Source organism: Staurois parvus, unplaced genomic scaffold (assembly GCF_062004578.1).
Source record: "Staurois parvus isolate SC_StPar_1 unplaced genomic scaffold, SC_StPar_1.0 ptg000578l, whole genome shotgun sequence".
NCBI lineage: Eukaryota > Metazoa > Chordata > Amphibia > Anura > Ranidae > Staurois > Staurois parvus.
In genome coordinates, this window is record NW_028318374.1 from 3,368,304 (window position 1) to 3,386,294 (window position 17,991).

General features: G+C 42.4%; 1 protein-coding gene across 2 annotated transcripts in view; it reads left to right on the forward strand.

The window, feature by feature from the left end:
• Window positions 1–17,991, forward strand: part of LOC149450216 (serine/threonine-protein kinase TNNI3K) — a 452,856-nt gene that overhangs the window by 118,400 nt on the left and 316,465 nt on the right. For both annotated transcript variants that reach the window (XM_089692165.1, XM_089692163.1), the window contains 4 exons: window positions 4,179–4,317; window positions 4,411–4,555; window positions 6,072–6,176; window positions 11,913–12,007. In XM_089692165.1, the coding sequence (XP_089548291.1) occupies window positions 4,179–4,317; window positions 4,411–4,555; window positions 6,072–6,176; window positions 11,913–12,007 (484 nt within the window). The remainder of the gene's footprint in view (window positions 1–4,178; window positions 4,318–4,410; window positions 4,556–6,071; window positions 6,177–11,912; window positions 12,008–17,991) is intronic.

Here is a 17,991-nt window from a genome sequence, read left to right on the forward strand (position 1 = left end):
ATATGTAAACATATATGTCAAAATGATTTTTTTACACGTTAAAAAAAAATCTGTAGAATATATTTTAAAAATGTGTATTTTTAAAAATATTTTTCATATTATTATTATTATTATTATACAGGACTTATATAGCACCAACAGTTTGCTCAGCGCTTTACAATATAACAGGAGACAATACAGTTCAATACAAGAGGGATTTGAGGGCCCTGCTCCTCGGAGCTAACAATCTAGGAGGGAGGGGCTAGTGGTACAAAAGGTAGTAACTGTGGGGGATGGAGTGGTTGGAAGAGTAGAAGATTCCAGTATTAGCTGAGGGCAGGATAGGCTTCCCTGAAGAGATAGGTTTTCAGAGATCACCTAAAAGTGAGCAGAGTAGGCGATAGTCTGATAAATTGGGGCAGAGAGTTCCAGAGGACGGGGGAAGCTCTGGAGAAGTCCTGGAGATGAGCATGGGAGGAGGAGACAAGGGAGCTAGAGAGTAGGAGGTCGTGCGAGGAGCGGAGAGGATGGTTTGGATGATATTTAGAGACAAGATCGGTGATGTAATGTGGGGCAGAGTTATAAATCGCTTTATACATTATTGTTAATGTTTTGAATTTTATCCGTTGGGCAATGGAAGCCAGTGGAGGGATTGGCAGGGAGGGGTGGCAGATATGGAACGGTTAGTAAGGTGGATGAGTCAGGCAGCAGCATTCATGATAGACTGAAGAGGGGATAGCCTGCGATGAGGTCGGCCAATGAGGAGGGAGTTACAATAGGCAAGGCGAGATATAACAAGGGAGTGAATAAGTTGCTTAGTGGTTTCCGAGATTAGGAACATATAGTTTGTAATATATAAAAAAACTCATTTCGACATGCAGTATATATATATATGTGTGTGTGTGTATTGAAATATATTTTGAAAATTATTGAATATGGCCAAAATTGTAGTATTTCAAATATATGTCAATCTAATTGGGAAGAATATTTTTTAAATATATTTCAAATATATTTTTCTTCCATGTGGGGTGGAACAGCTTCCATACTTCCAAAGGTAATACACCTGTAGAGATTTAAAGGATAAGTTCACTTTAATAAAAAATAGAAAAATGCTAATTTTTTTGCAGGTAAAAAAGTGTGCATTTTTTTTCTTGGGAGCCTGTAAATCATTGCACCCACTATCAGTAGATTGTGGGTGCAATGTCAAGCTCTTGCAGATTGTCGGTACACTCTCTGTCCATACCTCTGATATGGGCAGGCAGTTACTACAGTCCAGGATGCTTAATGAACTATGAGAGTGCTCACTAGCGCCCCCACAGTACAGTGAGAATTACAAACTCAATCGCAAAGGCTTACGGTACTTATAGGCATTCATTCGCAGGAAACTGTGAATGCATGATGTGACCGTGTGGGCTGAATCCCACACAGCAGCGTTTTTGTTTTTTTTTCAATTGTGACAGCAAGCGCGGGTAGAAGAATGTCGCAGGGACACATTGTTTGTGAGTAGTTTTTACTCCTTTTGAAACCATTAAAGTATTAACCCTCTACACTCAGATTGGCGCCCCCATCTGTCCAATTTTGTCTACTGCAGAGTACTGCTTCACTCTATGGGGAGCTGCCTTCGCCTGACATTCCCTACCTGGGACCCTTGAACTTTACGCCTATATATCATGTTTTATTTATACTATATGTGATTGTTCATTGCTGCATCTATTCACACCAGGATCTCCCTACTTGTGGTTCCCTCCCAACGCCAATTCCCCTCTTATTCTTTTGAAGCCTACTGTTGGCTGAAGTCACTCAGCTGGTCCAGACTGGGGAAAGATCCTGACTTTAAAGTCGGGATCCACCCCAGGGTCTGGAGCGGAACCTGGCTCAGCCTCTCAGCGATCCATGGTCAGAGCGGCTATGAGAACTCAGCGATCAGTAGTCATGTGATCACTGAGTTCTCACACTTAGAGCTGGCGGGGGGGACAGATACAGCATCGGACCGGTTCTGCATCCACCTAGGTAAGAATGATTTGGGGAAAAAAATCTAAACCCCTACTTCTCTTTTAATAACTAAAATTAGTCAATAAATGGTAACATTCAAACCAAAAACTTCTTGGATTGCACTCACATATAGCTAGAAAATTGGTTAGTTTGTGAAGAACCTGGAGTCTTGTAGAGCTGGTCAATGCTGTGGCTATCCATTGGACCTTCCCCGTTAGTCCCAGGCTGGTGATACAGTCCCATGTACCATGCTGCCAGTGAGAGTCACTATTTTCTGTCCATGTCCTGTATGTTTGGCTTGCTGAGAAATACATTTGGAAGGGGGTTGTCTAGTTTAGTTTTCTTGCTAAGCCTTTCTAAGTGGTCAGTAACAGACACCAAATGATTTTAAAGGATAACTAAACCCAAGGACAAACATGTAATATATTTCAGCTTTCCAGGTCTTATATATGGTCCCTGCATTAGTTTTAAATTGTTCAGGCTAAGAAAAAGGTCAGCAAGCACAGAAAATACCTATTAAAGTGTTACTAAACCCAGGACCCTGAATTCACTATATCTGGTCTCCCACAGTACACACAACATGGAAATACAATTATTTTTGTAAATATAAACTGATAAATACCTTTTCTCATCAGAAGTTAGAGTACTCTTGTGACGTCTATCAGTTTCCAGCAGAGCACTGGTTAAAGCTTGTAGGAGGAGTTTTCTTTCTGCTCTAGGAGGATGCAAAACCTCGGACCTCTGTCTGGATAGTGCTGATTGGCCCTGTGCTGATTACATGCACTATCCCAAAAAAAACCCTGTCAGGGACCATCGCGACGCATGGGTCTGCACATGCGTAGGTGTCTGTCAAGACATGCAGGCATCAGGGCACTAGGACCCAGGCGCACCTGTCGCCTATGACGGTGCTGGGCAGGCACTAGGACCTAGGCTGCGCCTGTCAGGTGCAGGGCGGGCTACTTAAACCAGCCCTGCACAGACACAAGTTGCCGTATGGTCTGATCTGGTTCCTGTGTTCCCGTTGTTTGAGATTCGCTGCTGACCTGCCTGGACCTGACCTCTGCTGACTTCTCCTGCTCTGACCCCTGGCTAAGTTTGACCTCTCTTTTTGGATATCCCTACCTGATCTGAACTACTGGTACCGACCCTGGCGAGTGACCTGACTATTCTTCTGCCTGCTGCCTTGTACCACGCTGACCCCTCTGTTACCGACCTGGCCTGTTTGACCACGCTATTGCTCAGCCATCCATCCGACCCGCACGGATTAGCCGCTACTCTCCAGACCTGTCTGCCTCTTCACGTCAGGCTCTCTACCTGTCATTACCTCTGGTGATTCCTCTACCTCAGGTGGGTGTACTCAGGGGCCGCGACCTGGTCACTGTCCGCTCCAAGCCCATCCCCACCATCAGGGGCTCTGGTGAACAAGCGGACTGGGGCTTAGACTCCGCGCCCTGGGGAATCCTGTCCTGGGGACTGCTAGAGTACACCAGGTGGTCCATAACAATCTCCCTCTTTAGCAATACGCACCCAACTGAGCATGTGCAAAATTGCAACATACCTACGGTTCAGAGGTGGTCGCTTAAACAAGGGGAGGAACAGAGAAGTCAGGGTCAACATCTTTTTTACACAATACGGAGGATTAACCCCTTAGGTTCCACAGTGAGTATAACAAGCTTGCTTTACTGAATCTACAGACTGATTTTACTGTTGTGGGTTTAGTAACATTTTCATGTTTTTCAGAAGTGCAGTGTCCTTGTCACATACTGTGAGATGAACTGAAAGTTCTATAAATGTTATCGCTCTTCTGTAAACTAAATTCCTCCACTGCTCATCTAATGGAGATAATCAAAAGCAGAGATGTTTTGAAGATAACTATTACTCCTTCCATAAATACAGTGTAGGCGTTAGTGTAACCACCCAAGAACAGAAAGTGCGTTGTTTACAGGATTGCTAGGGGAAAATAAATGGGAAAATGCCTGATTAAACTAATGCAGCCACCACATCGACGGTCTTGTAAGCTGCAATTTATTACATTTCTGTTTTTGGGTTTAGATATTCTTTAAGCAAATGGTAACAAATTGTTTTGGGTGCCTGACTTGAGGTCCTGATCAGTGGATTTTGCAGCAAAGAGACATCTTTTGTACCTTATATTTGACCATTTGTCTACTTTACTCAGACTGATAAGCTATTTTTATTCTCTATCTTAGGTCACTCGCTTGCTGCTGAAATTTGGGGCTGATGTTAACATGTGTGGAGAGGTGGGGGACAGACCACTGCACCTGGCCTCTGCCAAAGGCTACTTAACAATCACGAAACTACTGCTGGAAGAGGGCACCAAAGCAGACAGTGAGTGTGGAGTCTGGTGGTATGATCACATGTTCATATGTAACCTGCATTACTGGATGTTGCATGTCATGTGTACATGGATTTATCTTCCAGTCAATGCCCAAGATAATGAGGATCATGTTCCTTTGCACTTCTGCTCCCGCTTTGGACACCATGAAATTGTCAAATATCTTCTGCAGGATAATGCCGAGGTTCAGCCTCATGTTGTGAATATATATGGGGACACACCCCTACACCTGTAAGTGAGCTCGTCTAACTACCAAATCTCTTTGGAATCCATTCCTTTATTACCTCTTTCTTCCATTTTCCTTCCTCCCCTCCTTTTTCCTTGTCTCCCTTCCATTCATCCCCTTCATTTTCCTATTCTTTCTACTAAATCTCTTTGGAGCTCCTTTCTTTATTGCTCTTCAAAATATATTGTTCCACTACAGGCGTACATACACCTCACTCCTCCTTCACTGGGTGCAGGCTTTCAGCAGTTGCTGGCCGTTCCACAAATTCCATGTTTAGACAAAAGGAAGCCACCATCCATTTAAAATCATTGTATATGCTTTGATTGAAATATCCGAACCACAGACTGCTCTATCTCATCTTGCAGCCTCAAATGTTTCACTGCATCTGGAGCTTATTCATTCTTCCTTCCTTTCATCCTTTCTTCCTTCTTTCCCTCTATTTTTCTTCTTTCCTTCCATTGTCCTTCCTATCATCCTTTCTTATTTCTTCCCATTTTCTTCCTTCCTCTTTTGCTTTTCTTTCTATCCTTCCTTTTTCTGCTTCCTTCCTTTTCCTCTCTTTCTTCCCTTCCTTTTTCTCCTTCCTTTTTCACCTTCCTTCCTTCTTTCTTTTTCCCCCTTCCTTCATTCCTTCCTCCCTTACATTTCCTTCTATCCTTCCCTTTTTCTGCTTCCTTCCTTTTCCTCTTGCTTTCTTCCCTTCCTTTTTCTCCTTCCTTTTTCACCTTCCTTCCTTCCTTCCTCCTCCTTCCTTCTTTCCTTCCTCCCTTACATTTCCTTTTGCCCTTCCTTTTTTCTTGCTTCCTTCATTTTTCCCCTCCTTCTTCCCTTACATTTCCTTCTATCCTTTCTTTTTTTCTGCTTCCTTCCTTTTTCTCTCTCCCTCTTCCCTTCCTTTTTCACCTTCCTTCCTTCCTTCCTTCCTTCCTCCTTTTTCCTCCTTCCTTCTTTCCTTCCTCCCTTACATTTCCTTTTGTCCTTTTTTTCTTGCTTCCTTCCTTTTTTCCCTCCTTATTTCCTTCCTCCCTTACATTTCCTTCTATCCTTTCTTTTTTCTGCTTCCTTCCTTTTCCTCTCTCTCTCTTCCCTTCCTTTTTCACCTCCTTCCTCATTTCCTTCCTCCTTTTTCCTCCTTCCTTCTTTCCTTCCTCCCTTACCTTTCCTTCTATCCTTCCTTTTTTCTTGCTTCCTTCTTTTTTCTCCCCCCTTCTTTCCTTCCTTTTTACCTTCCTTCCATGTTTCTTTCTTCCTTTCTTTCATCTGTTGTACTTCTTTCCATCCTTTCTTCTTTTTTCCCACTTTCTTTCTTCCTCCCTTCCATCCTTCCTTTTTCCTGCTTCCTTTTTCTCCCTTTTTTTTCCCTTCCTTCCTTCCTCTTCCTCTCTCTCTACCTTTCTCTTTTCCTTTTTCTTCCTTCCCTTCCTCCCTTCCCTTTCCTTTGTTTTCTCCTTTTTTCACTTCTTTGAATCCTCCCATCTTCTCTCATTCTCTTTTTCTCTCTTCTTTTCTCCCAATCATAAGTGCCTGTTACAACGGGAAGTTTGAAGTGGTAAAGGAGATAATCCAGCTGTCTGGCACAGAAAGTCTGACCAAAGAAAATATTTTCAGTGAAACGGCCTTCCATAGGTAATTGTCCCAATCCTGGTGTCTTTTACATATTAAAAATATATATTAAAAAAAGTTTATAAACTTCTTTAGCAAATTTCCACCTTGTATTCAGATGAGCACCGGGTAGCGTTTATATAACTTTTACCCCCAAAGAAGAAGATCAAGTTTAAATTAGACTGGTTGTCATGCATCTTGTCTGACAACCTGATAATACAGAGAAAAAAGTGCCACATCCGCATTATCCAAACACCACAGAAACTATTATATGGAGACATAATGGACCCATACCTCTAAACAACAAACAATAGTGTAGCAGTTGTGTATACATAAACATATATTCTGTTCCACTTGGAAAACCTTAATACAGTTATGCTCCAAAGTTTGCATGCCCTCGAAGAGTTGGTAATATTGGTATGTACCATTTTTATAGAAAACATGAGTGAGCAGGCAAAACCCATTTCTTTTATGTCTTATGGGATTCATATTCAACCGTAGGTCATAACAGAATGGCACAATCATAAAACAAAACATGGCAACAAGTAAACAAGTGAAAGGATCCCTGTTCAAAAGTCTGCATCCCCTTAGTTGTTAATCCTGTGTATTGCCCCTTTAGCATCAATGGCAGTGTGCCGTCTTCTGTAATGGTTGTCTATGAGGCCCTGAATTCATGAAGGTGGTATAGCTGACCATTCATCTTGGCAAAATGCCTCCAGGTCATGCAAAGTCTTTGTTCATCTTGCATGAACCGCACAGATCTCCCCAGAATGGCTCCATGATATTAAGGTCAGAATAATGTGATGACCACTCCAGAACCTTCACCTTTTTCCGGCTGTAACCAGTGGAGGGTCAACTTATTCTGCTCTCTCCTGGGCCCCTTCTCTTCTCCATCTACACCTCCTCCCTTGGCCAACTCATACACTCTCACGACTTCAACTACCACCTCTATGCCGAGGACATACAAATCTATCTCTCAACCCCCCACCTCACCCCCTCGGTCTCCGCCCGAATCACACACCTACTTAGCGACATATCAGACTGGATGTCGCTCCACTTCCTTAAATTGAACCTCTCCAAAACCGAGTTTCTTGTCTTCCCCCCAGCCTGGACACCACTCCCCATTGACGTCTCCATCACATCCAACAACGCCACCATCAAACTCGCCCCGCAGGCCACAGTACTTGGTGTCATTCTGGACTCCAACCTATCCTTCCAGCCCCAAGTCCAATCTTTAACAAACTCGTGCAGACTCCACCTCCTCAACATCGCCAAAACTCACGTTCCTAACTCCAGAAACCACTAAGCAGCTCATCCACTCCCTCATCATATCACGACTCGACTACTGCAACTCCCTCCTCACTGGCCTCCCTCACCACAGGCTATCCCCGCTTCAGTCGATCCTGAATACGGCTGCCAGACTCATCCACCTTACCAACCGCTCCATCTCCGCCACCCCCCTCTGCCAATCCCTCCACTGGCTTCCGATTGCGCAACGGATCAAAGTCAAAATCCTAACACTGATGTACAAAGCTGTCCACCATACCCCCGAACTACATCACTGACCTAATATCCAAGTACCGCCCAGCACGCACACTCCGCTCCTCACAAGACCTCCTTCTCTGTAGTTCCCTGGTCTCCTCCTCCCATGCCCGCCTCCAGGACTTCTCCAGGGTGTTACCCATCCTCTGGAACTCCCTGCCTCAACCCATCAGATTATCACCTACTCTCCTTTCCTTTAGGCGCACCCTGAAAACCCACCCACCCCCTGCTAACTTGCCAACCTCCTCCACTCTACCTACCACTCCATCCCCCACAGCTATCTCCTCCTGTGCCACCCTCCCTCCTAGATTGTAAGCTTGAAAGAGCAGGACCCTCAATCCCCTCATGGTTTGCATTGTATTGGTATTGTTCTGTCACATGTTCTGTCCCCCTTTGTAATGTACAGCGCTGAGCGAACTATTGGCGCTTTATAAATACTGTATAATAATAATAATAACTTGGCCTTGTGCTTAGGATCATTATCATGCTGGAAAGTCCAAGTGCATCCCATGTGCAGTTTTTGTGCAGAAGAATGCAAATTGTCTGCCAGTATATTCTGATAACCTGCTGCATTCATTGTGCCATCAATTTTCACAAGATTCCCAGTGCGTTTTATAGCTCACACACCCCCAAAACATCAGTGAGCCACCACCATGATTCACAGTGGGGATGGTATTCTTGTCGCTATAGGTATTGTTGACCCCTCTCCAAACATAGCGTTTATAGGTGGGACCATAAAGCTCTACTTTGGTCTTGTCACTCCAGATTACAGTGTGCCAGAAGCAGTGGGGCATGTCAAGGTGATGTATGGGTATATTGTAACCTGGCTTTTTTGTGGCATAGTAAAGGCTTCTTTCTGGCAACCTGACCATGCAGCTAATTTTTGTTCAAGTATTGTCATATTGTGCTCTACGAAACAACTACACTGTCTTTTTGCAGAGCAGCCTGTATTTCTCCTGAGGTTACCTCTGGGTTTTTCTTTGTATCCGGAACAATTCTGGCAGTTGTAACAGCAATCTTTCTTGATCCACCTGACCTTGGTTTGCTACCAAGAGATCCATGAATTTTCCCATTCTTAATAAGTGATTGAACAGTACTGACTGTCATATTCAAGGTTTTGGACATCTTTTTATATCCTTTTTCCACCTTTATAAAGTTCCATTACCTTGTTACGCAGAACTTTTGACAGTTCTTTTCTTCTCCCTATGGCTTAATATCTATCCTGCTCAGTGCATCCACATGAGAGTTAACAAACTCATTAACTATTTATACACAGACACTGGTTGCAATTTAAAAAGCCACAGATGTGTGAAATTAACCATTATTTGCTATTTTACCTGTCTGTGTCCCCTTGTGTGTCTGTACCAAGGCCAAACATTCCAGGGGGTGGAAACTTGATCAGGACCATTTGGGTGATTATGATTTTAAAAGGAGCTATACAACTATGTGATAATGAATGGCTTCATATGATTACTATCTTTAAATAAAAGGCAGTTCTTTGGCATGAGCAGTCATTATTTTAGTATCAATGCCAACATTTCATGATTTCTGCCGGGGGATGCAAACTTTTGAGCACAACTGTATACTTTACAAGGTTTACAAAAATACAATGTTCCAACATGGATTTCTTGATTATATAGTGAACAGTGGAATGGATTTCAAAGACAGCAACATGTTTCACAGACAAAGTCCACTTGTTAGGCTCCATGTACACTGCAGCTGATAAACTGATGTTTAGGAGCTTTTCTGCGTTTCTTTCAGCAGCCCCTGAACTCTCCCGAATGTTTTCCTGTGTCCATGTACACATCTTCATTTACAGGCAGTTGAGTTTACAGTCGTTTACAGGCAGTTGAGTTTACAGTCGTTTACAGGCAGTTGAGTTTACAGTTGTTTTTTTGAACGCACCAAACTTGCGTTCAGGAGTAGATTTTATCAGTGTTTCAAACGCCAAACTCATGTAAAGGTTTATAAGCATTTGCGTTTGGAAACATTTTTTAACTCTTCCATTGCCAGATGCTGTCCGGAGCCTTTTTTCATCATGAAAAATGCATGCAAAGCGTTTTTTCCGGCACTCAAATGGACCCAGTACACCATACTTTGAGGTTTTGCATGAAAGAAAATGTTAGACACTGCTGCAATAATGTCTGCACAGAAATGAGCCGGAACACATCCAAACACCATAACAAAAAGTCAGCTAATCTCAACACATACTGCTCTCTCTGCTTCTGCTCTCTCTATTTCTCTCAAAATGTCTGAAATAGTTAATTTTTTTACTGTTTTCAGTGCATTCTGGGCATTTTGGAGGTCTCCTGAGGTTATCTTTAAAAAACGCTTCTAAACGCAAACGCTATTAAATGCGGTATGCTAAAGAGACGTTTTTTAACCTACATTTTCCAGCAGTCAGTTTCCATCGTTCACAAGTGTTTTCCACACGCCCCGTGTACATGGAGCTTTTAAGGACAGGAACAATATCTCACTAAATCTAATGTGAAGATTTTCGCTAGGTTTACATTCATGCGGCGTGGTACATTGCATGTGATTCGCACAGGAACTGCACCGCATTCCTGTGCAAATCACATGCGAATTGTGTGCTGTGCAATTTGAGCCATACATTATGTATGGTTCAAATCGCACTGCATCCTCACCAAAAAGGTGCAGGACCCTTTTTTGGGTCCGCACTAGGATTGGATCACATTAGTATTCACACCTATGTGATCCAATTCTGCTCGTTGCACTGCGTTTTGCGGACCATTTTCAGGGTGTTGTTAACTTAACATACACACCTGCAGCGGTTCGCATGAATGGGGGGCGATTCTGATGCGGTGCGGAATTCACACAGAAAACACTGTGAATTCCAGACCGCATCAGTGTGGACCATGCTTAACCACTTCCCGACTGGCAGTTGCATATAAACGGCCAGACGGTGGCACTGCAGGGTCGGGTGGCCGTTTCTAAACTGCCTCCCCGCACCCTGCTTGTGCGCGCTCCCTGGGAGCGCGCAGCACCGCGATCCGGTGCCCGCTGTGTCCTCCGGACACAGTGAAACACTGATCGTTGGACAGGACCTCTGTACGAGGTACCGATCATGTGATCACTGATTGGCCAATCAGTGATCACATGCAAAGTAGTAAGCAAGATGTCACTTGTGACATCATTGCTTACTACGTGTGAAATCTGTGAATGATCACAGAGGTCACATGGTACAAGTCTATTCACAACAGCCTTGTACCATGTGACAAGCTGTGACCAATCACAGCTCACTCAGTACTTCTCAATGAGTGCAAGAATGCAGACAGAGAGAAGGAGAAATGATTGCTTTTACATCCTATATGGGTGTAAAAGCAATCAGTGTAAAAAAAAAAAAAATCTTCATCACCCCCACAAGTAGTACAGTGTCACCATGGTGACACTGTACTGCTAGGGTGACAGTATGTAAAAAATAAAAATAAAAAATAATAATATAAATAAATAAAAATGTTAAAAAAAATGTTTAAAAATTATAATTTTTGGTTATAAACTAATTTGGATTTTGTTTTTTACTAAAAAGATAATGGAATAAATTTTGGCCAATATTTATGATGAAATATTATTTATTTGTAAAATGTTATAAAAAAACACTTTTTTTCAAAATTTTTGGATCTTTTCATTTACATAGCAAAAAAAATAAAAATCCCAGTGGTGAATAAATACCACAGCATTTGGTGAGTGTGGATCTATAAAATGCTTTTCACAGAAGATGTGAGCAAGCTGGAAAATTTATAAAGTTTGAGTAAATAATAATTTTTTCACATTTTTTGGGACATTGGACTTAAATTTGGACTTTCACATATAATTTGTCACAATTTTGCTGATAGTTTATATCCATTGTACTGGGTCCTTTGCTTCTACTCCAACTGGAACACTTGAAAGTCACAGGTAATGCATTTTCTACATTCTCTTTTCTTCATATAGTATATGCCAAGGACAAAATTGCCCCTTTATATTTCTTGTGTAAGATATAGAATTTGATGCTGTATTTTACAGAGAGTTGCAGACATCACAAGCTGGGATAATACATTTCTATGTCAGTTCAGCTTCTAAAGACTCTCCTGTAGGTTTCTGTAAATACATTTTTTTGTTTTTCAACTCAAAGTTGTATCTTTCAAATCCTTTGTCTTCTGGAGCAGTCTGTCATTTAGACTTTTTAACAGCTTGATGGCCTTTCTGTGATTGTAACAGTGCCTGCACGTATGGGAAGAATCTGGAACTTATAAAATTCCTTCTTGATCAAAACGTCCTGAACATCAATCACCAGGGTAGAGACGGGCATACAGGTAAGACGAGCTCCGCTCCAAGGAGCCTTCGGGAACGATTGGTGAAAAAAACTGTTTCAAGCCGCAGGAGCCGGCTGGACTAGACTTTCTATTTGTCTGACAAACCATCATTGTGCTTCTTCTAAATGCATGCTTTTTTTTAAATAACAAACATGTTATAGTTACCTGGTTTTCCTGATACTCCTCTTCTCTGATCCCCCTTCGGCACTGCTGGCTCCTCCCCCCTGCGGAACACCCCCATAGAAAGCTGCTTGGTATAGGGGCACTCGTGCTTGCTCACTCCCAAGCCAGCTCTGCGTGTCCATTGATCCACAGAGCGTGCTTAGGCCCCGCCCCCTCCTCACTGGCTGGGATTGACACATACAGGCTTACCTCAGTTTACGAACGTAATTTTCGGTTTACGAATAAAAATCCATTGAAAATAATGGCTCCATTTTACAATTTTTTTTTCGCAATACAAACTGGTTAATTGGTTTTCAATGCATTTACGAATTAATTTTTAATCATGTCCCTGTACAGTATTTATGCCTTTAAAGTGCACTTTATAAAGAGTTTTGAACAGATAAGACTTTTTTTACTTTTTTTTTTTACCTCAGGAACAGAATATTTGTTTTTCAATGCATTTACAATTTTGTTTTTAATCATGTCCCTGTACATTATTTATGCCTGTAAAGTGCCCTTTATAAAGAGTTTTGAACAGATATGACTTTTCTTTACTTTTTTCTGACCTCCGGAACGGATCAATTGGTTTTCAATGCATTTACAGTACTAATTCATTTTTACTCATGTCCCTGTACAGTATTTATGCCTTTAAAGTGCACTTTATAAAGAGTTTTGAACAGATAAAATTTTTTTTGACCTTTTATCTGACCTCCAGAACGGATTAATTGCTTTTCAATGCATTTCCGATTTTTTTTTGTTAATCATGACCCTGTACAGTATTTATGCCTTTAAAATGCACTTTATAAAGAGTTTTGAACAGATAAGACTTTTTTTTACTTTTTTTTTTTTTACCTCCGGAACAGAATATTTGGTTTTCAATGCATTTACGAATTAATTTGTAATCATGTCCCTGTACATTATTTATGCCTTTAACGCGCCCTTTATAAAGAGTTTTGAACAGATGAGACTTTTCTTTACTTTTATCTGACCCCCGGAACGGATTCATTGGTTTTCAATGCATTTACAATTTTTTTTTAATCATGTCCCTGTACAGTATTTATGCCTTTAAAGTGCACTTTATAAAGAGTTTTGAACAGATGAGATTTTTTTTTACTTTTTTCTGACCTCCAGAATGGATTAATTGTTTTTCAATGCATGTACAATTTTTTTCTTTAATCATGTCCCTGTACAGTATTTATGCCTTTAAAGTGCACTTTAGAAAGAGTTTTGAACAGATACATTTTTTTTTACTTTTTTCTGACCTCCAGAACGGAGTAATTGGTTTTCAATGCATGTACAATTCTTTTCTTTAATCATGTCCCTGTACAGTATTTATGCCTTTAAAGTGCACTTTAGAAAGAGTTTTGAACAGATAAAAAAAATTTTTGACTTTTTTCTGACCTCCAGAACAGAATATTTGGTTTTCAATGCATTTACGATTTTGTTTTTAATCATGTCCCTGGACAGTATTTATGCCTTTAATGTGCACTTTATAAGGATTTTGAACAGATAAAAGACTTTCATTAAACTTTTTTCTGGCCTCCGGAACAGAGTTCAATGCATTCCTATGGGAAACCGCGTTTCGGTTTACAAATTTTTCGCAGTACGAAACATCCCGCAGAATGCATTCAATTTGTAAACCGAGGTACAGCTGTACTTATAACACATACACAATGCAACAGAAATTATATATAAAAACCTAGACACAGTCTAGAATGTGGCCCCCTGTGATTTTTATCATGAAACATGTAGAACCAAATCTAAGGAACTGGGACCCCTGTACCAGGAGGAGATGCCATTAACTGATGGGCTACCAGTGTCACTCTTCCTATAACCCTCCATTTCTTCTGCAATTTGTATGTGTCATACGTGTAAGCCATTTAATATATTGACAATAAAAGTTGATAGAAAATTTTAAATTGTTGCTGGGTATGTGCCTTTAGTCTCAGGTCACACCGCTGCTATTTAAAATCGCACAATTTGTGTGCAATTTCCGCAAGATTTCTGAAGACTTTATTGCTACGTGAAGATTTTCAACGATTTCTTGCAATTTGCAGTGCAATTTCCATTATATTCTATGTATGTGGAATTGCAACAAAACTGCAGAAAAAGTAATGCAAGAACTACTTTAGAAATTGCGCTGCAACAAATTGCACATGTTAAGGCTTGGATGCGATTTAAAATCAAGTGTCTTCTTTGCGATTTCACCGCATTTTCTGAAGATTTCCCAATGATTTCTTGCAGTTTCCATTACGTTTTGCAGTGCGATTTCTATTGTAGTCTATATGTAAAATTGCAACAAACTGCAGACTTTTTTGCTACTTGTGAAGATTTTCAATGATTTCTTGCAATTTGCAGTGCGATTTCCATTATATTCTATGTATGAGGAATTGCAACAAAACTGCAGAAAAAGTAATACAAGAACTTCTTTCCAAATCGTGCTGCAGAAAATCGCTTGTGTTAAGACACTCACATTCACATTCGTTAGATCCGATTTCAGGTATGATTTCAATTCCCGAATCGCACCTGAAATCGCGGCGGTGTTAACCAGGGCTAAGACACTCACATTCACATTCGTTAGATCCGATTTCAGGTATGATTTCAATTCCCAAATCGCACCTGAAATCGCGGCGGTGTTAACCAGGGCTAAGACACTCACATTCACATTCATTAGATCCGATTTCAGGTATGATTTAAATTCCCGAATCGCACCTGAAATCGCGGCGGTGTGAACCAGGGCTAAGACACTGATATTCACATTCATGCACAATTTCAATTCCCGAATCGCACCTGAAATCACACCGGTATGATTGGGCACTTAAAAGTCTATTAGCCCGGGTTCACACTTCTGCGCTGTGGCATATCGCATGTGATTCACACAGGAACCGCACCACATTCCCGTGCAAATCACATGCAAATTCTGTGTGGTGGGAGTCGGGCCACACATTCTGTATGGCTCAAATTGCACCGCATCTGCACCAAAAAGGACCTTTTTTTTTGCAGCACTAGAATTGGATCGCATGGGAATTCACACCCATGTGATCTGATTCTACACATCGCACCGCGTTTTGCAAACCGATTTCAGGTGTTGTTAATGTAACATACACACCCATGAACGGGGTGTGATTAGGTTTCGGACAGAAACCGCTGCAAATTCCGCACACATCAGTGTGAACCCGGGGCTTATGATATATCATTTTGTTTTACGCCGCAGTCACATCAAACCCTATTTTGAAATCGTGCGACTTCACAGAATTCGCATGTGATTTGCACAAACAGGAATGTGGCGCGGTTCATGTGCGAATCACATGCGATATGCCGCACTGCAGATGTGTGAACCTGGGCTAATGGACTTTAACACCGCGGTCACATCAAGCCCGACTTTGAAATCGTGCGACTTAAAGTGAAGTTGTGTGATTTCAAAGTCGGATGACATGCCGATTTCAGGTGCGATTTGTAAGACGTCTGACACAGATGTCTATGCAAATCGCACCAAAAGTAGTGCATGGACTGCTTTAGAAATCGGTGCGGCTCCGACCAAGTCAGAACCGCACTGATATGATCGCTCTAATTGCGGAAAATCAGCTGCAATTTGGCATGCAATTTGCAAGTCGCACGGCATGCAAATCACATGCCAATTTGCATCCAGTGTGACCGGGGTCTTAAACATACTGTGTTCATCACAAAGTGGTAGCTTTGATACTTTTTATCCTTTCAAGGCACCATGATATAATCTGATATCCCCCTTTAACCACTTCCCATCCGGCCCATGTGCATAAATGGCTGGACGGGAGCAGTGCAGAAGCCATTTATAAACGTCCTCCTCAGGGGCGGACTGACCATTTGGAAACTCAGGCACTGCCCAAGGGCCCGGGGTCAGTAGGGGGCCCCATGAGATGCCCCTGGTACCTTTTTCATAGGCTTTTTTGAGTTTGGGCAAGGACACAGGGGCCCCATGATCCCCTATTGCCCGGGGGCCCCATGAGTTGTCAGTCCGCATCTGGTCCTCCTGCATTCCCTGCTTGTGCGCTCTCCCTGTGAGCACGCGGCACCGCGATCCGGAACACCGATCACTGTACGGGGCCTCTGTGTTAGTTCCCAATCATGTGATCACTGACTGGCCAATCAGTGATCACATGAATAGTAGTAAGCAAGATGTCACTTCTGACATCATTGCTTACTACGTGTGAAATCTGTGAATGATCACAGAGATTACATGGTACAGGGCTATTCACAACAGCATTGTACCATGTGACAAGCTGTGACCAATCACAGCTCTCACAGTTTTTCTCAATGGCTGCAAGAATGCAGTCAGAGAGAAGGAGAAATGGTTGTATTTACAACCTTTATGGGTGTAAAAGCAATCAGTGTAAAAAAAAAAATGTCATCACCTCTCACAAGTAGTACAGTGCCACTATAAAAAAAACATAAATAATGATATAAAAAAATAATTTCTTCACCCCCCACAAGTAGTACAGTGTCACTATGGTTACATTGTACTGCTAGGGTGACAGTATGTTAAAAAAAAAGCCCATAAATAATAATATAAAAAAATTAAATAAAAATGTAAAAAAAATGTGAAAAATTATAATTTTTGGTTATAAACTAATTTGGGTTATTTTTTCTTTACTAAAAAGATAGCTCAATACATTTTGGTCAAGATTTATGAAGAAAGAGTATTTGTTTGCAAAATTTTATAAGAAAAACATTTTTTTTTAAATGTTCAGACTTTTTCATTTATATAGCAAAAAAATAAAAATCCCAGTGGTGAATAAATACCACCAAAATAAAGTTTTATCTGTCTCCAAAAAAATGCTAAAAAATTCATATGGGTACAGTGTTGCATGACCGCGCAATTGTCATTCAAAGTGTGATAGCGCTGAAAGCTGAAAATTGGCCTGGGCAGGAAGAGGGTGAAAGTGTCCGGACTGGAAGGGGGTGAAAGTGTCCGGACTGGAAGGGGGTGAAAGTGTCCGGACAGGAAGGGGGTGAAAGTGTCCGGACAGGAAGGGGGTGAAAGTGTCCGGACAGGAAGGGGGGGAAAGTGTCCGGACTGGAAGGGGGGCAAAGTGTCCGGACTGGAAGGGGGTGAAAGTGTCCAGACTGGAAGGGGGGGAAAGTGTCCGGACTGGAAGGGGGTGGAAGTGTCCGGACAGAAAGGGGGTGAAAGTGTCCGGACTGGAAGGGGGTGAAAGTGTCCGGACTGGAAGGGGGTGAAAGTGTCCGGACTGGAAGGGGGGGAAAGTGTCCGGACTGGAAGGGGGGGAAAGTGTCCGGACTGGAAGGGGGTGGAAGTGTCCGGACTGGAAGGGGGGGAAAGTGTCCGGACTGGAAGGGGGGGAAAGTGTCCGGACTGGAAGGGGGTGGAAGTGTCCGGACAGGAAGGGGGTGAAAGTATCCGGACTGGAAGGGGGTGAAAGTGTCCGGACTGGAAGGGGGGGAAAGTGTCCGGACTGGAAGGGGGGGAAAGTGTCCGGACTGGAAGGGGGGGAAAGTGTCCGGACTGGAAGGGGGTGAAAGTGTCCGGACTGGAAGGGGGAGTGAAAGTGTCCGGACTGGAAGGGGGAGTGAAAGTGTCCGGACTGGAAAGGGGGTGAAAGTGTCCGGACTGGAAGGGGGGGAAAGTGTCCGGACTGGAAGGGGGGGAAAGTGTCCGGACTGGAAGGGGGGGAAAGTGTACGGACTGGAAGGGAGGAAAGTGTCCGGACTGGAAGGGAGGAAAGTGTCCGGACTGGAAGGGGGGGAAAGTGTCCGGACTGGAAGGGGGTGAAAGTGTCCGGACTGGAAGGGGATGAAAGTGTCCGGACTGGAAGGGGGTGAAA